The sequence below is a fragment of the Hippopotamus amphibius genome, chromosome 6 (assembly GCF_030028045.1).
Source record: "Hippopotamus amphibius kiboko isolate mHipAmp2 chromosome 6, mHipAmp2.hap2, whole genome shotgun sequence".
NCBI classification, from domain to species: Eukaryota; Metazoa; Chordata; class Mammalia; order Artiodactyla; family Hippopotamidae; genus Hippopotamus; species Hippopotamus amphibius.
This window is the reverse complement of record NC_080191.1, coordinates 83,720,117-83,745,302: the sequence shown is the minus strand read 5'-3', so window position 1 is coordinate 83,745,302 and position 25,186 is coordinate 83,720,117. Positions and strand designations below refer to the sequence as shown.

The 25,186-nt window shown below is 40.4% G+C and overlaps 3 protein-coding genes across 9 annotated transcripts in view; 1 reads left to right on the top strand and 2 right to left on the bottom strand.

Moving 5' to 3' along the window:
* SMAP1 (small ArfGAP 1) overlaps nucleotides 1–11,145 on the top strand; it is a 164,883-nt gene extending 153,738 nt beyond the window's left edge. For 5 of the 6 annotated variants that reach the window (XM_057738323.1, XM_057738320.1, XM_057738325.1 and 2 more), the window contains 4 exons: nucleotides 1,212–1,339; nucleotides 6,697–6,868; nucleotides 7,767–8,074; nucleotides 10,185–11,145. In XM_057738323.1, coding sequence (XP_057594306.1) covers nucleotides 1,212–1,339; nucleotides 6,697–6,868; nucleotides 7,767–8,074; nucleotides 10,185–10,328 — 752 coding nt within the window. In that variant the 3' untranslated portion in view covers nucleotides 10,329–11,145. Of the gene's footprint in view, nucleotides 1–1,211; nucleotides 1,340–6,696; nucleotides 6,869–7,766; nucleotides 8,075–8,773; nucleotides 8,819–10,184 lie in introns of all 6 variants that reach the window. The other variant, XM_057738324.1, reaches the window with a different exon arrangement.
* A 455-nt stretch (nucleotides 11,146–11,600) lies between these two features.
* Nucleotides 11,601–25,186, bottom strand: part of B3GAT2 (beta-1,3-glucuronyltransferase 2) — a 97,113-nt gene continuing 83,527 nt past the window's right edge. The window contains exons 3-4 of one of the 2 annotated variants that reach the window (XM_057738328.1): nucleotides 11,768–11,916; nucleotides 11,601–11,687 (exon numbers count right to left, since the gene is read on the bottom strand). In XM_057738328.1, the coding sequence (XP_057594311.1) occupies nucleotides 11,601–11,687; nucleotides 11,768–11,916 (236 nt within the window). Of the gene's footprint in view, nucleotides 11,917–25,186 lie in introns of both variants that reach the window. The other variant, XM_057738327.1, reaches the window with a different exon arrangement.
* LOC130855190 (glucosamine-6-phosphate isomerase 1-like) lies at nucleotides 21,543–22,724 on the bottom strand. Its single transcript, XM_057738329.1, has one exon. It carries the CDS (start codon nucleotides 22,704–22,706, stop codon nucleotides 21,837–21,839), a length of 870 nt encoding a protein of 289 aa, XP_057594312.1. The 5' UTR covers nucleotides 22,707–22,724; the 3' UTR covers nucleotides 21,543–21,836.

Genomic DNA, 25,186 nt, shown 5'->3' with positions numbered 1-25,186 from the left:
TGGTGACCATTTATTCATCGAAATTAATGATAATTTGTTTCACTGAAGCTTAAATACAGAAATAAAAAAATACTAATTTCTATAGCTACACTTCAAAAACGAGAAGAAATCTATGAGTTTCTGCAGGCTGTGATAGACCCAGTACGTGGTAGATCTTCCATTAAATTTGTCAAATATTTGAGGACCTACTCTGTGCAAGACATCCATCCCCTCCTTGTTGAAGTTTTAGGAGATGCCTGATTTGCCTTTGAGGAGTGTGTGGTTCATCATAGAGATCAAGTGAGGCTGTAAGTTGTTAAAGTAGGAGCTCGATTAGGACATAAGTCCCAGGAGATTAGAGTTGTGCTGTTCTGATCTGTTCTTGGGTCGTGACCACAGAAAACTGAGCTGCATGAGCTGTCCCACTCCCTGAAATCCTGCACTCACAAGCTCTCTGCACCGCGCCCCAGCCGGTCCCCCACCACACACTTGTGGGTTCTGGATGACGTCAGAGGGAGATGGGACCTGTGAGGGTGCGCAGGAGGCGCTGCCTGGCAGCTTGGTGCAGCCAGCACCGAAGGTGGCCACACTTGAATACAGAAAGGGTTTATTTCAGCGTTTTGTGGAGACTTCCTATGGAATCAGTATATAGTGTGTGTTAGTTTTCTTTCTGTCCAGTTTTTTTCCTTAAGTAGCTTTCAAAGTTAACATTTTAGTCATTTTAAATCATTATAGTTTATTTCCAAGGTAGGTAAACGTGATGTGAAGTGATAGCTGAAACACTAACACACATGCACATTTATGGAGAGACAGCTTTGTAGGAACGTGGTACCAAATCCCAGTTTAGCCAGTAACCTCAAAAGTGGTGCCTGTTTCATAAGGTTTTGGGATTAAATGCATTAATGTATGTAAAGTACTAAGAACAGTACCTTACATGTAAGGAAGCATCAGGACACAGAATAATGTGAATACTATAATACCATTTGTTAAAAAGGGGTTTGCACTTATACTTAGAAACCAGTGGGTAAAAATGTTTCTTTGAGAACAAACAAAGCTGGAAATGGTTTTTCTGGGAAAGAGGAAAGAGCCTGGGGTAGAAGGAAGGCATATATTTTGTTGTTAACTTTTTGAACTTTTCTTTTAACCATATATTAATTTTTAGAATAATGCCATGTTTCAAGTAATTTAAGAGATTCTGGAATCTTTAAGACAAGAATCTATATTCTTTTCAGATGGCCCTGCCGAGGTGCCAGTGACCAATGGGAACGTAGGCACGGGGCCAGCCCTGAACGATGATCTGGACATCTTTGGACCAATGATTTCTAATCCCTTACCTGCAACTGTCATGCCCCCAGCTCAGGTATGTGGTAAGAGTGTGGTTTTACTTGATGACTGTGTATTTTCTTTTTAGAAAGTTTCTATTTTTGAATTGTTTCTGATTTGAAAGCCTCCTGATCTATAGGCCAGGGGCTGGCAAACTAAGCCTACAGCTTGTTTTTGCAAATAAAGTATGATTGGAGCATGGCCACTCTGTTTACTTACAAATTGTCTGTGGCCATTTTCACACTGCAAAAGTTGAGTAGTTGCAGCAGACATTCATTGACCCACAAAGCCTACGTAGTCACTGTCTAAAGTTTGCTAACTCTTGCTGTAGGCAAACAGTGTTTAGAATGAGTAAGTGGGAAAACTCGGACTATTTCAGCTTTGCCTGCGATCCACAAGGTTATTTACTTCAGAGGTTTTTGAACTGTGGGTATCTGAGTATGGACTAGAAGCCCATAGTTCTTTTCTTGTGCTCTGTCAAGCCAGCCCAGACTGTGTTTCCTTCTGGGTGCAGGAAAGCCAAGAATAAGAAATTCTAGCAAACTCAGTACTCATATTCTTTTTTATGAAGACAAATTATTTGTTGGCCTTAAAATCTTCCTTTTTTAATTTTAATGATTTTTTAAAAATTATTTAGAACATAATATTAACAGTCAGGATTTTTAAAAAGTATCAGTGGTAAAGAAATTTCGACTTGCTTTCTTAACATTACTTGGAATTTCTTTTTTTTTTCCCTTTTGCCTTTATTCTTTTTTTTTTAAATTATAGTTGATTTACAGTGCTATGTTAGTTTCAAGTGTACAGCAAAGTGATTCAGTTATACGTATGTGTTCTTTTTCAGATTCTTTTCCCATATAGGTTATTATAAAATATTGAATACAGTTACCCGTGCTGTATAGTGGGTCCTTGTTGGTTATCGGTTTTATATATAGTGGTGTGTATATGTTAATCCCAAACTCCTAATTTGTCCCTCCCTCCCTCCCCTTTGGTAACCATAAGTTTGTTTTCTATGTCTGTGAGTCTATTTCTGTTTTGTAAATAAGTTCACTTGTGTATTTTAGATTCCACATATAAGTGATATCATATGATATTTGTCTTTTACTTCACTCACTATGATAATCTCGAGGCCTATTCATGCTGCTGTAAATGGCATTATTTCATTTTTTTTAAGGGCTAAGTAATACTCATCGTATATATATACCACATCTTCTTTATCCATTCCTCTGTTGATGGACATTTAGGTTGCTTCCATGTCTTGGCTATTGTAAATAGTGTTGCAGTGAACATTGGGGTGCATGTATCTTTTCAAATTATGGTTTTCTCTGGATATATGCCCAGGAGTGGGCATATATTTCTAGCTTCTTAGAGAGCCTCCATACTGTTCTCCATAGTGGCTGTATCAATTTACATTCCCATCAACAGTGTAGGAGGGTTCCCTTTTCTCCACACCCTCTCCAGCATTTATTATTGGTAGACTTCTTGATGATGGCCATTCTGACCAATGTGAGGTAAGACTGCATTGTAGTTTTGATTTGCATTTCTCTAATAATTAGTGATGTTGAACATCTTTTCATGTGCTTTTTAGCTGTCTGTGTGTCTTCTTTGGAGAAATGGCTGTTTAGATCTTCCGCCCATTTTTTGATTGGGTTGTTTGTTTTTTTTATATTGAGCTGCTTGAGGTGTTTGTATATTTTGGAGATTAATCCCTTGTTGGTCACATCTTATTTTAGAATTGTAAATTGTTAAATGCTTTCAGTATTTTTTAAGCTTTATTGAAGTATAATTGAAAAATAGAATTATTTTTTGTTTAAAATGTATAATGTAATGTTTTGATATATGTATTCCCACCAAGTTAACACATCTATCATCTCACAAATTTACCTTTTTCTTTTTTCTTGGTGATACTGCTTAAAATCTACTCTCGTTTCATTTATACAACACAGTATAGTCAACTACAGCTACCATGTTATGCATTAGATCCTCAAATCTTATTCACCTTATAACTGAAAATTTGTACCTACCCCTCAGGTGCTGGCAGCTACCATTCTGCTCTGTTTCTATAGGTTGCCTTTTTTTTTTTTTTTTTTTTTTAAGATTACGCATGCGAGTGATACCATGCAGTATTTGCCTTTAAGGTGAAATATATAAACTTTCAGGAACATAGGCTGCTCTTAAGCATACAACTTAAGATTCTATTTTAAATTTACCAATAAGCAACTAGTTTGTTGTAGTACAGCATAATTTTTTTTTAATTTTATTTATTTATTATTTTTGGGGGGGTACACCAAGTTCAATCATCTGTTTTTATACACATATCCCCACAGCATAATTTTTGAGGTGAAATATTTCCCTTTCTCTAGAAAACCTGAGCCAAATGGGAATTGTTTGGATGGAAAGTTTTAGCAAGAAAGAATCTATGTCTTATTCAGAGTAATTACGTATATTTTCATTATATATATTGATTGTCATTATGATAGACATTGTATAATTAACACCAGAATTGAGCAAATAGATTTCTTGGGAATCATTAGTTTAAGTGGAGCTTTATTAAAATTATCTGCAGCATTACTGTTTATTTTCAGAAAAGAGAGCTTTATCTTATGGCTTTGCCCCTTCTTTTCTCTCCCTCAGTACATAAAGTGAGGAACTAAGTGTTGCTAGTATTGTTTCAATTAACATTAATTACCTTGTGAATGTGTGCAAGCATGGGTATGCACGCAGTAGTAAAAAATTGTCTAACACTAATATTGTGGCTGTAGAAAGAAGTATTTAGGATATTTGACAACCTGAGCATGAAAAGCAATTCCTTTTGATCTAGTGTTCTAGTGGGTCCATTTCATCCCAGCCTTCCTTAGATTCCACTGGGCGATGAGCGCTGCTTTGCAGCTGCATGGAGCATCGGACCCCAGAGCTGAGGCCTGTGTGTTCTGTGCAGAGTCAGAGCAGCGAGTGGGCAGGGCAGACCTCAGCCCTCCTCAGTGTGAGTGAGGCCGTGAGGAGGGACTGGGTGCAGCTCCTTGAACCCCGGGGCTGCCCTGGCTGTCATGCTGGGCGTTCTGTGTCTGTAACTGAGAGGAAACTGGGCTGGTTTTTAAAATCACCTAATTCTTTTTTTGGAACACTGTTTTTGAACCAAAATTGTGTCGGTTTTATTGAACCCTCTAAAATAATTTGGTGAACAGAATTATCTTCCATCCAAACTACATGTATAGACTGATCCACGCATGTTTTCAAAATAATGTCTTTGAAAATCAGGGGAGGGAGAAGGTGGGTTAAAGCACACATTTGATGCATACCCTGTATGTAGTTTACTAATTGGGTGGATTTTTATTTTGTGAAATTGAATTGGACCCCAGTAGGAATTACTGTGAACCCTGTCTTCTGTCAGTCCTGATTTTCTGAGTGTAGTACAAATTCTAGTAGAAGATTTCCCCGGATGTGAAGATGAGCTGGATTGATGTGACTGTCTGCTTTGCTGTCTGGCTGTGCAGTCTTCCCTGCGGGGCTGGGGACACTCCGCTGACCCGAGAGTACGCATGCACTGGGGCTTGAGAGGGGGAGTCATTCCCGTGTTCCCAAAGGCAACACAAAGAAGCCATCCCTTTCCTGTTCTGTCTGTAATATCCACATCCCCACAGCATCTAGACCCACACAGGTGCTGCGGACTGTCCTTGGTTCGGCCCCAGATTTCAGACAGCCAGAGAGCCTTTGACTGGGGGTCCTGCGGCCTCCAGAAGTGTGCTCCTTTTACCTTGGAGTAGTTGTGCCAGCACATGGAGCACCCCAGTAAATGGCCATTTGAGCGCGTACTAGCGGGCTGCCTGGTGTGGCTGTGTGTAGACCATGTCTATGTGGAGGCCGGTGTTCATCAGAGGACACCTGTGTGTCTGGACCGCGAGGCTGCCCTAGTGTGGGATGGAGTAATGGTTCCCAGGCACCTCGGGTTTTCTTGTATGTGTATCTTCTCCTCAGGAAATAGACCCCAGGGTTTTGAACAGGTTTAGATTGAACAGAAACTAAACGTGATGGAAGATCATTTAGTGAGGTGGTTGCTTTGCTATCTAGCAACATTAACCTGCCATCGTGCAGGCATGGCTGTAAGGTAGCTCATCTTCTCCGCGGGCCCAGAGGAGAGCGTGGGAAGGTGGAGTGACAGGTCCAAGGATGCTGTGGTGAGTGGAGGGCCAGAGCTCTGGTCCTGCAGGCTGGCTCCATGGCCCACACTAGCAGCCTCTGCCCTCTGCTGCCTCATCGGTACTTCAGATATATTTGATTCACGCCCACTGTTATATTTGGTATTCCATCATGTCCGATTTCTTAAATATTTCAGATCTTTTGCAAAATTATGTGGCTTTTTTCCCCGTCTTAAAATTCTTAATTTGTCATAATAGATTCAAAATATTGTTCTGCTTCAATTAGTTTATGAGCACAATGCTTGGATGCTAATTTACTGGAAGGTTTTTTAGCCAAGACATTAAATGTTTGATTTTTTAAAACTTCAAGCAAAATCATATACATGATTTAACTTCTGTTTGCTGCTCACCTTATTCTGTAGTTTGAGAAGACTCATCCAGTTTTTACTAATCTTCATAGACTTCTTTGAAACTCCTCATATCTAAGTCAATTCCTTATATACGAATGTGATTGAATATTTAATGACTGCAGGGATCATTAAAGTGGGCTGTCAGTTGTGACTTTAATACTATGTGTGTGCACGACACAGGTGATTAAGTGAAAATTTTTGTTTTGTGTTACATACCTGCATGTTTATTTGTATTCGTGTTTATTTACCCCTGTCCACAGCAGAATGCAAGGTGTGGGGGAGAGTGCAGGTGGTTGCAGTTTTGCTGTACCTCATTTCTGGGTAGACTGGAAGCATTCTAATGTTGTGGTTAAAACAGATTAGATTAGGTTAATAAAAATATTATGATGTAGGTTTTGAAAAACAAAACTTTTGTTCCCCCTCGAAGAAGACAGAATCAGCCATTGGAGGACCCTCTTACAGTCTGCTGTAGTTGTAGAAATGTTCTTTATTCCAAGGGATACCAGTTCCTTTGCAGCAGTAATTGCTGCAGGAGATGCCTGGGCATCTCCCAGGAACACTGGTCCTTGGGCAGCACTACGTGCCTTTGTTGAAGCCGCTGTGGCAGGACGTGATGAGCAAACCTCAGCATTGCAGAGTTCTTCGCATCTGCTTCTTTTACATTAACGGATGAAAATGGGAAATGCTGTCCCTTTATCCTACATGTTGGTTTTGTGTGGGCATGTCAGTGATTCCCTTTAGTGTCACAGTTGTTTAGTTTCTAACTTCATAACTTCATTTGGAGTTCAAGGAATGGATGAGCTATGGTTTAGTGTGCAGCATTCGACAGCTTGTTTTGGTATCTGTCTCAGGGGACGTCCTCTGTACCAGCAGCTGCCACTCTGTCTACAGTGACATCTGGGGATCTGGATCTATTCACTGAGCAAGCTACAAAGTTGGAAGAGGTGGCCAAGAAGCAGCTCTCCAAAGACTCCATCTTATCTCTGTACGGCACGGGGACCATCCAGCAGCAGAGTGCTCCTGGTACTGCATCTGAAATCTGCTTTCAGTGCATTGCAGTGACATTACTAACATCGTATCCTGTGTGGTTATATAATGTCAATTATATTTCTTCCCTGTTTTTCCTGTATAATGAGTGCTTTTGTTGTTGCAGTTTACATAACTACAAAACTGAAATGAAAGAAGCATTAGGATTAAAAAGCATATACAGGATACGTAAAACTTTATTCATTTAGGATTAACATCACTTAATATTGTTTCACAAGCCTTATAGGGGATGGGTTATCTTTGAAGAATTATTTAAATTTGATTTGCATGAAGTTTGTAACTGTGCACAGTATGATATTTTTTCTGCAAGTAAACAATAAGTCTGAAATATCACATGAAATCAAAAAAAGCTTTGTGTTTTTTTATAACTATAAAGAAATACTAGCACAGTAAGATTTATTGTTTGCACAGTTTTAATCTGTCATTTCCTCTAAAATAATGGGCTGCATTTCACATAAGACCTGAAATTATATGACGTCCCAGCCGCTTCCATTAAAACCAGATATAGTCAACTTTGACTTGTTTATTTGGTAATGAGAGACCAGTGGTGCAAATCAGCAGAAACAGAGTCTCATGCTGTGCCATGTGGTCTTCACAGTGGATGTTTTATGTAGCTGTTGCGTAAGATTTATTTATCCTGATTTAATTTTCTCAGGCTTGTAACTGATTTGTCTGCTTTCTGGAAGTAACCAGCTGTGAGGGTGTAGTTGTGAGCTGGTTACTGAGCAGTAGAAACAGCCCAGGATTAAAGTTTTTGCTGTGGGTATTTCAGAAAGATGGTGACCCTTTTTCTGTGCTCATAGAGGTGAGTGCAGCGGTATGCAGTAGCTCTGTTCTCTTCATTCATTTTCTCCACGTGGTTCTTCTGCCGCAGGTGTGTTTATGGGACCCACAAATATACCATTTACCTCACAAGCACCGGCTGCATTTCAAGGTTTCCCGTCCATGGGCGTGCCTGTGCCTGCAGCTCCCGGCCTCGTGGGAAGCGTGATGGGGCCGAGTGCCAGCGTGATGGTGGGCGTGCCCATGCCCAATGGCTTCATGGGAAATGCACAGACTGGCGTGATGTCACTTCCACAGAGTGTGGTTGGCCCCCCAGGAGGGATGGTGGGACACATGGGTGCAGCCCAGAGTAAGTTTGGCCTGCCTGCAGCTCAGCAGCCCCCGTGGAACCTCTCCCAGGTAAGGTCCTTTCTCTCCAGCTTCTCCAGAATCAAAGAAACCAGATTTGTTTTCTACATGGTTTTATTTGTTTTTAAATCTAACAATCTGGCAGATAGAATTGAGTAGGGATAATGTTATAAAAGGTAAAAACTGTCTAATCAAATAGAGAAATGAGCTGTCACTGTTCCTATATTTAGACTATTCTGTAGAGAATGTTATAAGCGTTTTTCATTACCAGTTATAACATAGCTGTAATGGTGAACATCCCTCATTTGTTTGTAACAGGTAGAAATTATCTTGGGCATCTTTTAAAATTAGCACCAAGCTTTAACCCAGCTCCCTGGTGGGGTGTTTGTATAAACCACTTAGACCAACCTATTTCCACTAATAATTTTGGAGGTTCTTAGTAACTTTCACAGATTAGAAAAAAATCCAGCCTCATATTCTTAAAGCACTATTGTTGAGAGATCTAGGCTGTTCTCCATGGCTACTGTGCATGGATTTATAAAAAATGTTTTTGTTCAAATACATTTGTAAAGTTGTATTTCCTTCTTACTTATAGTCACGTTTATGTTTAAAAAGAATATCCACTCGTTCAATAATTCCCATAAGATATGAATAAGTCCATATTTGTGTCCTATATCCCCTCATATTAGAAAATCCTGTTTCTGCCTAAGTTAGGGCGAGGAGATGACATTTTAGTATTACCTCTTTCAGATCCACTCGGACTTTCCTCTGGCTCCACAGACAGAGGCTTAGAACGTAGGTGCATGCTCCCACTCTTCTTCTTTGCACACTTCCTTATTTGATGTTCCTCCGGTGTTTTGATGCTCGTGATTTCTGTTCTTGTCAGCATTCAGGGGATAGTATATAGTGATTTCTAACACTAGCAAAATCACTGTATATCCCATGAATGTTCCATGTTATTTTTACTATCACTATTTAAAAGAATATCTATATGACACTGGTCTCTGCTCTCTGGGAATCTCAAAAACTGTAAGTACCAAATGTCATTAAGAGCTTTTGTGTAGCCAGAATGCTGAAACAGACCCAGCTCAGGTTAGGGTACCTGCCAGTAAGGACTTACCCTGCCTTACTTCCAGGTACGCCAAAGGGGGTGCTCTTCTCCAGCTCTCCCTCAGTGGGGTCTACTGGCCATGACCAGGTGGTTAAAACATCCTTTTGTACCTAGGAAGAAGTGACCTGCCCCTCCAGACACTGTGCATCATAGGTGATGTGGTTAATATTAGCGTCTTTGAAGAACTGCAAACAAATGAACTTTATTAATACAGTCCAACCCTGAGCATAGGTTTTGAATCCATTCTACTCAGTGGTAAATCTCCTTGCCTTTCCTTCACTTACCATCAATCTTAGAAGTGAGAGCACCACAGGGGAATGGTTAGGAGGTTTATGTACACACATGACTCCAGTCTGGAAGAAAAGTACATGTAATCTTACACCTTTTGTTATATAATAATGAAAATTAATTTTAGATGTTTGTGTGGTTGGCTAAACAAAAGAAAAATATGTTTTATGACCTTTTTTAATATTTAGAAAATATATAGAGCTATTTAAGAGTTGAATAAAGGCAGAACAATTGCCATCATATACAGTTCATAATTTTGGAGTATTTTACTTTCAAACATATCCTTAGTTCTTAGTAGTTAAAGTATAGTTGAAAGTATATCCTAGTATAGTTGAAAGTTCAAACAGCATACTCATAGTATATCCAGATATGAATTCAAAGAGTGCTTTGGTACTTTTTCCAGTTGTGGTTAATCTTTCCGGGACAAGAAATTGAGTCCAGAAAATGAATGAATATAAAAATGAGGAATCACTTTATGGGCAGGGCTGAAAAGTGGAAGGAAATAGAGACCAAGAAGGGAACACAGTAGTTATTTGCTTTCTGTAGAGAAAGCATTGTGTAGTCGTCTGTTTTTACCCCAGGGCTTGGACAGCTTTTCACATGGATGAAAAATACTGAGAATTGCTATTGAACTTCCATGCCTCTCTGACCAAATCAACTTCAAATAAAGGCCGCTTCTAATAAAACAGGCTGAATGAATGTCTAACCGTGGCTAAAGAAACAAGAACTGAAAGTGAAGGATTTCCTTTTGTGTGTTCACAGGTGAACCAGCAGATGGCTGGCCTGAGCCTGGGCAGCACAACCCCTGCAACGGGCTTCAGCCAGACCCCCAGCACCACGGCGGGGGCAGCGGGGTGGTCAGGGGGCTCATCGGGTCAGACGCTCAGCACGCAGCTGTGGAAGTGACCCTGCAGCACGGCCCACCGAGCTGCCACCTGACATTCCTGCTGAGACGCACCTAGTTCCCCTGTTCATTCATGTACATATATTTTTTTCTTTTTTCCCCATTTGTTCATATTAAGAATTATCTGATTGACCGTGTTGGTCTGTACTGATTAAATTTGCTGTGGTGACAAGCAGGTTGAGAAACCATTTCATGTTGAGGGCAGCTCTGCTCACATTTCCCAGGATTTCATAGACACGTTATCTGGGAAGCTGCTCGGTCAACGTGCAAAATCAGTTTCCCTCTTGATGAAATTATAGCTCTACTGTTCGCATATAAGGGAAGTAGTTATCATGTTAGTAATACCTTTGGCAGTATGAACCCCACCCCCAGAGTAGCCAGTAATCCTTTAGGAAGGTACTGTATGATCAAATGTTTAATCATATAAATAGAATGTCAATGTATCACTGAGCACTGTTTTCTAGTGTATCCAGATTCTTTTATGTCATCATTCACTTCACTGTGCTGTTGTTATGATGTGCTTAACAGGGAACGTGGTTAGTGAAAGGAAGATAAACCTGGATGTTACTACAAAACTTAGTTTAAAGAATGTTTGAAGAAGTCAGATTTTACCTGCCTCCCTTGTAATTGGGATCTCTTCCTGTGTATACAGAGTGCTAACAGGATACCTTTCTCTGCACTAGATGCAAACAGGGTAACTAAACAAGCCACTTCAATCCTTGAAGGTATATCCAGGTTTATGACAGTAATTGTGTTTACATTTTATGGTGCCTAGTACTGACAAATGTCATATCCCTGTATTAAACAGATGAATCCATAGACCTTTTTTTTGTGGGTTTTATTTCCTGTGATATATACTGCCACCAACCTTACGAAAAATTACTTCACGTTGCAAAGTCATGAATTGGGAACGTGTTGTTGACAAAATACTTGTCATCTGTTTTGAAAACCTGTTCAGTTCTACCAATTATAAGGCCAAATGGGAAAAAAAAGTATGTGATTCTCAGAATGGTACCCTGCGTGCTATTAGCTATACTGTACAGAGACCCTCCGGGCTGGTTGTAGGGGAACATGCAGAACAAATGGAGACAAGAGCAGATGTCCATACCCGCACTCAGCTTCCGGACCTGACCACCCTGTAAGCAGGTGTCCGTCGGGTGACGACATGGGCTGCTGTGCTGAGGAGAACAGAGGGAGCAGCCCCCTGGGTGCCTGCAGCCCCACCTCGCACGCGCGCCGCCTCCTCGGCCGCCACAGCACCAGCTGCAGCTCCATCACACCTCAATCGTCACTGTGTCCAGGTGGTACTTGGGCTCGTTGGCTAGGTTCACCTTCTCTGTCCGAGTGTGCCACACGAGGACCTGCAGGGGGAGACCCGATGGGTAGCCACAGCCCCCAGCAGACACACAGCAAGGGCAAGGAGTATGAGTGAAACGAATACCTTGGTGCAGTTACTTGCTTTCGGTTCCAGTTCCTCGACGGTCGTGATCTGCTTTAGAAAGTCAGATTCCTGCATCCCGGGCTGGGACCCACGACGCTTAAATACAGCTTTGGGGTTGGACAAGATGACTTGAAGGCTTACAGCAAATCCTTTGTGAAAAGTTAAAAAAAAAAAAGCCTTTAAAGTAAAACATTGGTGTACTTCTCTTTTTTGTGTATGATTTTGGTCACATTGAAAACCGTTTTTTCACTGCCTGCTGTGGGCAAGTCCTGGTTCACAGAGTCGAACAGGAGCGCTGCCTGCATCACAGTCTCAGAAGAGCAGCCTACCTTTATAATAGAGCATGTTTGCTGCCCTGATCGAGGGCTGTGCGTGGGGGCGGGGAGGGCTGCTGGAAAATACGAAGTCTGGTCTCTGGATGATAAAGGGTGCATTTCATAGAGGGTGTCACACCCCTGCATTTGGCCCTTTGGGAACAACCAAGAACTGAATGTAGCTGAAAAGCACAGAGACTCAGCCTGCCTGTCCCTGGGGATGAGGCCGCCCAGGTCTCCTGCCTGTCCTCTGGCATTTCCGTGTGTCCCTACCAAAGCCAGCGCTGCTCTGATGGACCTTGAGGTTAGAAGACTAAGGAATATAAGTCAATTAGCTGGGAAAGGAATACTCTATAGCTATTTGATGTAAATTTCCAACTTGATTCAATCTGAAAACCAGGGGGCGGGGGGCGGGTGTTGGTTGGAAATCAGTGCAGGAAAGAGCAGGCCATTTGATAAATTTGGTTTTCGTGTTTTGTTTTTCAAGGAAACAAATTAGTGTCTATGTCTTTAAATGGATTGGTGTTATGAAAAATCATTACTATTTAATCTGTAGTTTAACAGACTCCGTGTTAAAGGCTTAGCCATTAAGTACTCCACAAGCCATGTCTGCAACCAGCTGTCACAGCTATCATAATTGTTGTAAAGGTCTGAAGCCCCGACCTCTGCTCCTAATGACTAAGCTGGCACTGTAAAGCCAGGCAACCTTTCTGAGTTATGAGGACCGATCTCCAGGAATGTTTCCTTAGCAACTCTTTGCCCTTCCCTACATTAATGGAGTTGATTTATGCTGCTTTTTGCAAAAGTATAGTTAGCAAAGTAAGCATCAAATGATTCTAGTCAGAGGTGGGGGAAGCTGTGAGCTGAGCGCAGCCAGCATCCTCGTAACCTCTCCAGACCACGCTCCCAACCCCACCTGCTCTCGAGGGAAAATGCACCACTATGCTGCCTGCAGACACGTGGGCACCACAGTTGCTGAGTGAGACAGAACAAGGAGACACTCAGCGTTATCCTGAGGCCCGGCCTGGCCAGGGCAGCATTTCCTGGCGGAATTCAGTCAGTAGCCTGCGTCTTCTCATGGGTCCTTACGGCTGGGAGCCAGCCAAGTTGGTGAAACTTTGACTCAACTCCCCCATTTCCTCACCCACAAGAGAGGCATGAAACCCCCTCCGCTCATGTCTGATGAGAAATTAGTGAACAGCAAGACCCCACTAACTGCGAAGCTCTGTTCAAAGGACCCTAAAATATGTAAATGCAACTGCCATTGTAAGTACTGTCATGAGGCGAAGTGGCATGAGTCACCGTTTACAGCTGGAATACACTGTTGATGGGAAAAAAACGCGTGAAAGTTCCAGGCCACACACATTTCACGTCACTTTGCTAACAAGTCTGAAGCCTTCCTCTAACAGGCCCCAACAAAAAGCCAGAGGTTCAAATTAACACAAAAAAAGTGACTTCTACTAGGACAACTCAGGCCTTAGGATTAAAAGATTCCTGGGTTTATTTCATGTGATTTAAATAAGCTTCATCCTTTTTTCCTAGTTCAGAGTCTGCCCTTGTCAACCACACTGAAGCTCCTGGTATATTTCTCACATGGCTTCAGGGTACTGATTTTATTTCCCCATTCTCATTAAAAACAAACAAACAAAAAATGGGTTCCAAGTTGTGCAGAAAAGTCGTGAAAAATTACATGAAGCCACTTTGATCTGATTTCTTTCATTTTCCCTAAGACTAACATGTTCATCATTGTGACCACTGAAGGATTCAGATTGTTTTCATGCTTTCCTTAGCTCAGGAATGTCGTGCTAGCTCTTAAAGCAGTTTTATGGCAAAGTCTACCATTCAGGCAAAGCTGACAGCCAGCTGTGAAGCTACATGCTGTTTGGCTGCAAGGCCCTTTCCTGGCCTCACTGGAGAATGGGGTGCAGGCCGGCAGCTGGCTCATCACTGCAGCAAAGTGGTTTTCTATTTAATACAAAGTGGCAGGGGGGAGGGGGCAGTTCAGATGCCTCCACCGCCTCCCTCCATTCTCTTCACCAGGCCCTGCCCAGTGAGGTCTTCAAAGGAAGAAGGTCACATTAGCACCAGGAACCGCTCAATAACTAGGCTAATCCCTGGGCTGCCCTTGGGGAACCATCTGACCTGCTGTGAAGCTGAGTTAGAATCCTCCCTCTGAAAACAGGACAAGGAGTTTTTAGCTCCTAAACCATTGCTTCCAACCCAAGATGTATATTTTCAGTTTTCTTCATTTCCAAGTATTTGTGCCTCAAGTATTGTCAGTGAAATTAATTTAGCTTTAAAGATGTTTTCAGAAACTTTTGAGGTACTAGGAGCCTTACCAAAAATCATGGGAGTAGGAATCTCTGTCCTGATCAGTTGTGTAAAAAATAAAGTGTAAATGAACACGGGTTTTTCACACTGAAAGTAGGATTTCCTGATTTCCTCGATGGAGCGGGGGTGGGGACCAGTCCCACCCAGTCAGAAGGGCAGGCCAGCTTGGTGTACTGTTACCGATGAATGGATGCTGCTCAACGTCCATCAGGCTGTTCCCACCTAAGGACGAGATGGCTGAAGCAACAAGGACTGGGTTTTCCCTACTGTTTTAAATAGCTAAAAACCAGACAGAACATTTGAAAAAATAGTTTATAGACATTGGGAAAGAGGCACACAGGACAGAGAGCTCTGAGAAAAAAGACAAATGTGAATCCTACAGGTGCCCCAGCTTCCTGCCTGAAGCCTGTTTCCAGGCTACAGCCCTGCGAGGGGAACACACACAGCTCTGCCGTCTCCTTGGACTGAGGAAACAGGATGGAGAGCATGGGGAGGCCAAGACAGCTGGAATTCAAGGGGCATAGCACCAGAGAGCAGAGCATGGCTGTCCGCAGAGGGCTCGCCTCAAGTCCCACTGAGGCTGGTCAGCAGATGCTGGCATGGACAGGTCACATGCCTCACAGCCAGGGTGCAGTGGGCAACAGCTGGGGCACCCGGAACAGTGCTTGCGCGGCCACTGGTCCACAGTGAAGCCAAATGAGCCCTAAAATGAAGGTTTAACTGGTTTGTCTAACACACTTTAAAAGTAAGCCTGGAAAGGATCAAAATGTTTCTAAGTAACTTAATTATATCCCGGAAAAAAGCTAAAAGTAAATTAAATAGACAAATATATATATAACACACAAAATATAATTATACTCACATAAACACACCATGTGTGGATAATTAAATGTGTGTATATATGTATATGAAATAAACATGTTACACATTTTATATATATAAATACAATCTAATATAAAGAACCAAACACATTTTTTCTAGAGCCTAGCAACAAAATTTTAAGTGCCTTAGATACAAAAATGACCAGATGTGCAAAGAAGCAGGAAATTATAACCCTGGAATGAAAACTCAGCAATCCCACTCCTGGGCATATATCTGGAGAAAACTATAATTTTAAAAGATATATGCCCCTCAATGTTCACAGCAGCACTATTTACAATAGCCCAGACATGGAAGCAACCCAAGTGTCCATCAACAGAGGAATGAATAAAGAAGATGTGGTGTATATACACAATGGAATACTATTCAGCCATAAAAAAGACTGAAATAATGCCATTTGCAGCAACATGGATGGACATAGAAATTATCAGATTGAGTGATGTAAATCAGACAAAGAGACAAATACCATATGATATCACATGTGGAATCTAAAAAATGCTACAAATGAACTTATTTACAAAACAGGAAATAGACTCACAGACATAGAAAACAAACTTATGGTTACCAAAGGGGAGTGAGGGAGGGATAAATTAGGAGTTTGGCATTAAAATATATACACACTATTATACATAAAATAAACAACAAGGACCTGCTGTATAGCACAGAGAACTATACTCAATATCTTGTGATAACCTATAATTGAAGAGAATGTAAAGAAAAAATATATATGTATATAGATGTATAACTGAATCACTAAAAAATTATGTAAATTTCATGTGTACATTATATTTCAATTTCTGTATACACTAATGTGCTTATCACCAAAAGTTGACCCTCTTTACCCATTTGGCCTTCTCCCTAACTACATTCCCTCCTGGTAAGCACTACTCAGTTCTCTATATCTATGTGTTTGTTTTATTTGGTTTGGTTCATTTGTTTATTTTTAGATTTCACACATGAGTGAAGTCATACTGTATTTGTCTCTCTCTGACTTACTTCACTTAGCATAATAACCCTCAAGGTCCATCCCATGTTTTCACAAATGGCAGGATTTCATCTTTTGTTCTGTTTTGTTTTGTTTTATGTCTGAGTCCACTGTATATACATATCACATCTTCTTTATCCATTCATCCACTCAGGGGCACTTAGGGTATTTCTATATCTTGCTTATTGAAAATAACGCTGCAATGAACAAGGAGTGCATATATCTTTTTGAATTAGTGTTTTTGTGTTCCTTGGATAAATATTCAGAAGTAGGCTGTCTAGAAAATTAATTATTCTTAAATTTTTAGGAATCTCCATACTATTTTTCATAGTGGCTGCACCAATTTACATTCCCACCAACAGTGTAAGAGGGTTCCCTTTTCTCCACATCCTCTCCAGCACTTGTTTTTCTAGCCATTCAGATGGATGTGAGGTGATATCTCATTGTGGATTTGATTTGCATTTCCTTAATAATTAGTGATGTTGAACATCTTTTCATGTGCCTGTTGGCCATCTGTATGTCTACTTTGGGAACATGTTCAGGATGTTTGGTTTTGTGTTCTTGAGTTGTATGAGTTCTTTATATATTTTGGATATTAGTGCCTTATCAAGTACATGATTTACAAATATCATCTCCCATTTGGTAGGTAGTCTTTTCGTTTTGTTGATAGTTTCCTTCACTGTGCAGAAGCTTTCTAGTTTCATGTAGTCTCAATTGTTTATTTTTGCTTTTGTTTCCCTTGCTTTAGGAAACATATCCAGTAAGATATTGCTAAGGTCGATGTAAAAAACATATGGCCTATGGTTTCACCTAAGAGTTTTGTAGGTTCAGATCTTACATTCAAGTCTTTAATCCATTTTGGGTTAATTTTGTGTATGATGTAAGATAATGGTCTAGTTCCATTCTTTTGCACGTGACTGTCTAGTTTTCCCAGCACCATTTATTGAAGAGACTATCCTTTCTCCATTGCATGTTCTTTGCCCCTTTGTCATATATTAATTGTCATATATATGTGGGTTTATTTCTGGGATCTTAATTCTGCTCCACTTGTCTGTGTGTCCATTTTTCTGCCAATACTATGTTGTTTTGATTACTGTAACTTTGTAATATAATTTGAAACCAGGGCCTATGACACCTCCAGCTTCATTCTTTTTTTATCACTATTTTTTGGCTGTCCTTTGTGGGTCCATATAAATTGTAGGATTTTTAGTTCTATTTCTGTAAAAGATGTCATTGGGATTTCAACAGGGATTGCACTGAATATATAGATTGTGCTAGGTGATTATGGACATTTTAACAGTGTTAATTTTTCCAATCTATGAGCACAGATTAACTCTACTTCTTTGCATCTTCTTTTATTTCTTTCATCAATATCTTATAGTTTTCAGTATACAGGTCTCTCACCTCCTTGGTTAAATTTATTCCTAAGTATTTTATTCTTTTTTGTTAAAATTATAAATGGCATTTCTTAATTTCTCTTTCTGATAATTCATTGAAGTGTATAAAAACAACAGATTTCTGTACACTAATTTTGTACCCTGCAACTTTACTGTATTCATTTAACAGTTTTTTGGTGGAAACTTTAGGGTTTTACATATATAATATCATGTCATCTGTAAATAGTGACAGTTTTACTTCTTTCTTTCCAATTTGCATGCCTTTTATATCTTTTTCTTGACTGTTCTGGCTAGGACTTCCAATACTATGTTAATAAGAGTGGTGAGAGTGGGCATCCTGTCTTGTCTTGATCTTAGAGTGATAGCTTTCAGTTTTTCACAGTTGAATATGATATTAGCTGGGGGTTTGTCATATATAGCCTTTATTATGTTGATATATGGTCCTGCTATAACCCATTTTATTGAGTTTTTTCCATGAATTGAATTTTGTGTTGAATTTTGTCAAATGCTTTCTCTGCATCTATTGAGATGATCATATGATTTTTATCTTTCACTTTGTTGATGTGGTGTATCATGTTGATTGATTTGCAGATGTTGAACCATCCTTGCATCTTGGAATAAGTCCCACTTGATCATGGTGTATGATCCTTTTAACATATTGTTTACAGTGTGCTAATATTTTGTTGAGGATTTTTGCATCTATGTTCATCAGAGATCCTGACCTGTAATTTTCTTTTTTTATGTTTCCTTGCCTGGTTTGGTATTAGGGTAATGTTGGCCTCATTATTATTAAGTTATGAAGCATTCTTTCCTCTTCAAGTTTTTTTGGAAGAATTTGAGAAGCATAGGTATTAAATCTTCTTTGAAATTTTGGTAGAATTCTCCTGTGAAGCCATTTGGCCCTAGACTTCTGTTTTTAGGCAGGTTTTTTTTTTTTTTTTTTTTTTTTTGATTACTTGTTCAATCTCCTTACTAGTGATCAGTCTATTCATATTTTCTATTTCTTTGTGATTCAATCTTGGAAGGTTATATGATTCTAAGAATTCATCCATTTCCTCTAGGTTATCCAATTTGTTGGTGTATAGCTATTTATAGTATTCACTTATAATCCTTTGTATTTCTGTGGTATCCTTTGCAATTTCTCCTCTCTCATTCCTGATTTTATCTGACCCTTTCCTCTTTTTTCTTATTGAGTCTAGCTAAAGGTTTGCCATTTTCCCCCCACATTTTCAAAGAAACAGTTCTTAGTTTCATCAATCTTGTCTATTATCTTTTTAGTCTGTATATCATTTATTTCCACTCTACTATTTCCTTACTTCTACTCACTTTGGGCTTCATTTGTTCTTCTTTTTCTAGTTCATTTAGGTGTAAGGTTAGATTGTTCGTTTCTTGAGATAGCTTTATATTACTATAAACTTCCCTCCTAGTACCACTTTTGCTGCATCCCATAGATTTTGGTATGTTGTATTCTCATTTTAATTTGTCTTCAGGTATTTTTTAATTTCTCCTTTGATTTCCTCATTGACCCAAGAGTTATTCAGTAGCATGTTGTGCAGTCTCCAGCTTTTCCTTATAGTTGGTTTCTAGTTTCACACTATTCTGGTCAGAAAAGATGCTTAGTATGATTTCAATCTTCTTAAATAATTGAGACTTGTTTTGTGTCCCAACATATGGTCTATCCTTGAGACTGTTCCATGTGCATTCTGCTGCATTTGGATGGAATGTTCTATATAAATCTATTAAGTCCATCTGGTCTAATATTTCACTTCAGGCCACTGTTTCCTTGTTGACTTTCTGTCCGGATGATCTATCCACTGATGTAAGTGGAGGATTAAAATCTCCTACTATTGTTGTGTTGCTGTCAACTTTTCCCTTTAGGTTTGTTAATAATTGCTTTATATCTTCTGATGCTTCTATGTTAGGTATGTGTATATATATATATCTATTATGTTTTATTGATGAATTTTCCCCTTTATTATATACTGTCCATATTTGTCTCTTCTTACATTTTGGGGCTTGAAGTCTACTTTGGCTGATATGAGTATGGCTATACCTGGTTTCTTTTGGCTGCCATTTGCTTTGAGTATCATCTTTCATCCCTTCACTTTCAGCCTCTGTTTTTCTTTAGGGCTGAGATGAGTCTCCTAGAGGCAGCATATACTTGGGTCTTTTTTTTTGGGGGGGGGGGTCTTATTTTTTAATCCATCCAACCACTCTGTGTTTTGATTGGTGAATTCACTTCATTTACATATAGGGTAACTGACAAATGAGGACTTAGTCCTGCTATTTTATCTTTTGTTTCTGGTTGCTCTATATCTCCATTGTTTCTTTTTCCTTATGTTTGTCTGCCATTTTAGTTTGGTGGTTTTCTATGATGTTTTTCTCTGTCCCTCATTTTTTATATTTTATGTTTCTGCTCTACATTTATGTTTTGTGGTTACAATGAGAATTGTATAAAATGTCTCATATATAAAATAGCCTTTTTTCTTCTGATAGCATCTTATCTTTATTTGCCTATGCTGTTTCATCCTTTTTCTCTCCCTTTTTTATGTTTTTGTTGTCTCAAATTATCCCTTTTTATATTGTGAGTTCATTACCAAATTGACATAATTATACTTATTTGTTTTGCTTTTCCTCTTTAACCTTTATGCTATAATTTGTTTAACAACCTATTCTGACACAGAGTTGCATTTCTGATTCTGTTTATTGCCATAGTCAAAGCTTTGTGCACTTTGCCTTTTCATTTCAGGTAGAAAAATTTCCTTTTCAACATTTTCTTTTTTTTTTTTTTACTTGAAAATACTGGATTTAATAGAAAATAACACATTGTAAACAAGTCCATTAATCAATTAGCTTAAAACAGAATGACAGCACAATCACGTATAAAAGCTAAAGATGAAATGCTGGTACCAAACACAGCACTAAAAGAGAGGCCTGAGCCAGGCTCTGAAAGATCTTTCCCAGAAAAAGAGGCAGCAGCAGCTTCAAACAGGCACAAAAATCGGGAGAAGGAGGCAGCATCCAAACCATCAAAAGGCAGAGGAGTGAAAGGAAGGCAGAGCAGTAGCCTCATCTTGTGAACAAGGAGTGATGGATAAAGGGGCAAAAGCACTGTATTTCCTGATGTTCTAGGAGCATTGGACCATGCCACATGAACCTAGGACGGTTAGAAAGGCAGGGTATTTTAAGTGAGGAAAGGATATTAGGCAACTTTAGAAGTAGTTGGTATGTTTCTTGGCACTCAGCTCTTGGGGACATAGAACACGTCACTAGTGTGTTTCTAAACTCAACTGAGCTGCTTGCCCTGGCTCTATCACCTTGACTGAACACAGCATTGAACTTGACAGTGTCTGTTGCCCCTGTGGACCTCCTACTTATGAAAGAGTATGTATGAGAGGTGCCACAGTGAGACCTTGGAACAAAAACAGGGATCTGGTGGGAAAAGGGTTTCTGCCTTCCTCCTGGTGCTGGAAGGAAGGGGAGTTTGACGTGGCTGGGCCCCTTGAGGCTCTGAGTTTACCAGCAAAAGCCTTCTCTTTAGGCCCACCCACCCAAATCCTCCCCTCAAGGTGTCCTCTGAGTTCGCAGAAAGGCCAACTGAAAGAGCAGAAAAAACTGGGGAAAGAAAGTAAGGGATAGTTTCCTTCCCATGGCACTTATTACTGACCAGAGGGGCTGCTTCCTTATACTGATTTTAGACATTGAGAGTGTTTGTTCCTTAACTTAAAACAATGCTTCTCAAATAAGCGGCAGGCCTGTTCAAGAGGGGCTCTCAGGACTCTCCTAAGAGGTTTTGTCCAATATACATAAGCCTCTAACTCCCTCCCAATTGAGAATCAGCGCACATAATGATAGAACTTACTGGCGGGAGTGTATTGTACATGTGAACCATGTCAGAGACAACAAAAAGCTAAAAACCCCTAGTCAGTGGGGCAGACACAATTATGGAGTGATTTTTTTTTTTTCTGATTAAGACTAAGTTACAAACAAGTAGCTAAACTCCATGACTAGACTCCACACTGCACAGCTAAGAACAGTAAGTTCACCCACTTATCTGGAGTAACTGTAGTAGGTTAAAGAAATACAATTCTGTCTTCCTAAAGACAATTTCCAGAAAGACCCGCCTGTCCCAATGAGGTACTTGACACGAGGATTAGCACAGGCTAATCACTGTATGGTTTCTTAGATGACTGGCTTTTCTCTGTTTCTTTCTCTTTGATACTGTACAAGGGATCCACCAACTTGTTACGAACAAGCATTAAACCTTTGAAATACTTGATGGTCTTCACTTTCAAGTCCAGGGTGGCATCCTCGTCGCACACAAACACCATGCGGGGATGCTGCTGGAAGGCAGACACGGTCCACATGTGGTTCACCCCCTCCTCGATGGCCTTGTACAGAGCGAAGGCCTTGTGAGCGCCTGTGATGAGGATCATCACCTCTCTAGCATCCATGACAGTGCCCACGCCCACCGTCAGGGCCACGGTGGGCCCCTTGGCGAGATCTCCATCGAAGAACCTAGCGTTAGCCAGGATGGTGTCCATGGCTAGCGTCTTCACACGCGTCCTGGATACCAGACTGGACCCCGGCTCGTTGAAGGCAATGTGTCCATCAGGGCCGATGCCTCCAACAAACAGCTCAATCCCACCCGCAGCCTTGATCTTCTCTTCAAAGGCATCACACTCAGCCTGCAGGTCAGCTGCATTCCCATCCAGAATGTGGGTGTTTTCTGGGTGGATGTCAATGTGCTTGAAGAATTTGTTCCACATGAAGGAGTGGTAGCTCTCCGGGTGGTCTCGAGGAGGGCCCACATACTCATCCATGTTGAAAGTCTTCACATATTTGAAGGACAGGTCTCCATTCTTATAGTATTCAATCAGCTTCTTGTAGCAGCCAAGTGGGGTGCTCCCAGTGGGAAGCCCCAGGGTGAAGTACTTGTCTGGTGCTGGGTTAAACTGGATGATGCGGTTCCTGATGTATTTGGCTGCCCACTCACTGGCCTGAGAATAGTGGTCCAGGATGATGAGCTTCATCTTGTTGCGGACGCCTCCCACGGCTGCTGCAGCGACTCTTCAACATTTTCTATAAAGCATATCTAGCGACAGTGAATTCCCTCAGCTTTGGGAAAAACTTTATTTCTTGGCTGACAGTTTTTATCTTTCAATATCTTGAGTATGTCATGCCACTCTCTCCTGGCCTGTAGTTTCTGCTGAGAAACCTGCTGCTAGCCTAATGGGGGTTCCTTTGTAGATTACCATCTTTTTTCCCCTGCTTTATAATTTTTTCTTTGTAATGAACTTTGGCCAGTGTTGACATAACATGTCTTGGAGACAGTCTTCTTGTGTTGAGGTAATTAGGTGTTCTCTTAGCTTCAAGAAGTTGAATATCCAGTTCCTTCCCAGGTTGGGGAAATTCTCAGCTATTACTTCTTTAAATAAACTCTCTGTTCCCTTCTCCCTTCTGGGATACCCATTATTCTAACATTGCCTTTCTTAATAGAGTCAGATACTCTGTTATACTATTCTATACTCATAGAATTTCTTAATTTTTTTGATCTTAGTTGTGTGTCCTCTTCCACCTGTATCATTTCTATTTTTCTGTCTGTGAGTTTGTTAATTCTTTCTTCCATATGATGTGCTCTGTTTCCAATGCCTTCTAATGTGTTTTCTTCATCTCCTTTATTGAGTTCTTCAGCTCCAGAATTTTTGTTTAGTTGTTTTTTAGAGTTTCAGTCTCTTTGGTAAAGTATTCCTTCTGTTTGTTAGTTTTATTCCTGCGCTCAGTAAACTGCCTTTCTGAGTCTTCTTGCCACTCATTGACATGACAACTCATGACAGCTATTTTGAATTCTCTATCAGTTAGGTTGCAATATTCCATAACTTTAAATTTGGTTTCTAGAGATTTGTCATTGTCTTTTTGTGATGCTGAGTTACCACGGTTTTTTATGTTACTTGATGAGTTGTTCCTTTGCTGGTGCATTTAAAGTAGTGAACACCTTTCTTATTTAGGTAAAGCTTTTTAAAAGTTGATTTTAACAATTCAACAGGTTAGAAGTTAGAGGCTTTTCTTTTGTTTTTCAGTAAGTGGTGCTACAGCACAAATTTGTGGTTTCTCTTACTTAGGCTGCCTCTGGCTATATTTGAGAGTCAGCTCTTTCCACCCTTCACTGCCTCTAGCCAGAAGTGTCACCTGGTGCCCTTGTTGTTGCTGCTTGTGTCTCTGGGGTTGCTGTTGCCTTGCTGTTGCCAGTGTCACTGCTGTCACTGGCATCACAACTTGGGGCCCTGGGATGGTAGGTACCTCCGCTGCATCCAGGGTTGCCTGAGTCACAGCCTCTACAACCATGAGTGGAGATAGGGAGTGTTGGGGGAGCTGGGACTGTGGGTACCTCTGCCACATAAGAGGTTGTTGGGGTGCTGCTGCGGGTGGGGGACCAGAGTCACAGATGCCTCTGTGGCTGGAGGTATGGGGTCACAGGCTCTGCTGCCACTGCTGCCTGGTTTCCTGTGGCCAAGGGCCCTGTTGCACCAAAAATCCAGAGTCGTGTGCACTGCCTCCCCTGCTGCTGCCAGGTTCTCTGGGGCATCAGGCTCATCTGTCACAGTCAAGGGGTCAGGACTGCAGGCTCTGCCTCCACTGTGTGTTCCAGTCCACCCACCTTTAGATGCACAGATGTATGGAAATTTCTGGCATCCTGGTATGTTGGGCAGAGGACACCTTGTGGACTGAAGGGAGAGACAAAGGGAGCATCTCATGCTGCCATGATGCTGACATCAGGCACTAAATATTTTTATTAGATAAGAAGAAAGGTCTCAACTCAATGACCTAATCACTCACTTTTATACACTAGAAAAATAAAAGTAAGTAAAAGCCAAATTGAGTAGAAAAAAGGTACTAATAAATATGATCTGAAATTACTGAAATAGAAATAGAAAACAATAGAAAAATATCAGTGAAATCAGACTGTGTCCTTTGGGAGGGAAAAAGTCAATAAAATTGATCATTATCTACTTTTACTCATCAGGAAAAGAGAAGACACAAATTACCAATACAGGAATGAGAGAGGAGTATCAATACAGATTCTACAGACATTAAAATGATAATAAAAAGCATATTATGAACAACTTTATGGAAGTAAATTTCACAACTTAAATAAAAATGGACAAATTCCTTGAAAGACAGAGGCCATCAAGCTCACTCACGTAAAACAGATAATCTGAATAGCCCTGGATCAATGAAAGAAATTAAGTTTATAGTTAAAATCTTCCCATCAAAGCAAAAACAAAAAGTAAAAAAAAAAGACCTTCTAGACCCACACAGCTTCATTGGTGATTTCTACCAAATGTTGAAGTAAGAAATAATATAACTTTTCCAGAGAATAGAAAAGGTGGGAATACTTCTCAAACTCAGTGAGGCCAGCAGTGCCCTGATGCCAAAATCAAACAGAAACATTACAAGAAAACTACAGACCAGCAACCCTCATGAACACAAACAGAAAAATTCTTAAATTTTT

Bases quoted from the DNA above. Each gene is read 5' to 3' on its own strand.
- LOC130855190 (XM_057738329.1), bottom strand. From the start codon at position 22,706: ATGAAGCTCATCATCCTGGACCACTATTCTCAGGCCAGTGAGTGGGCA.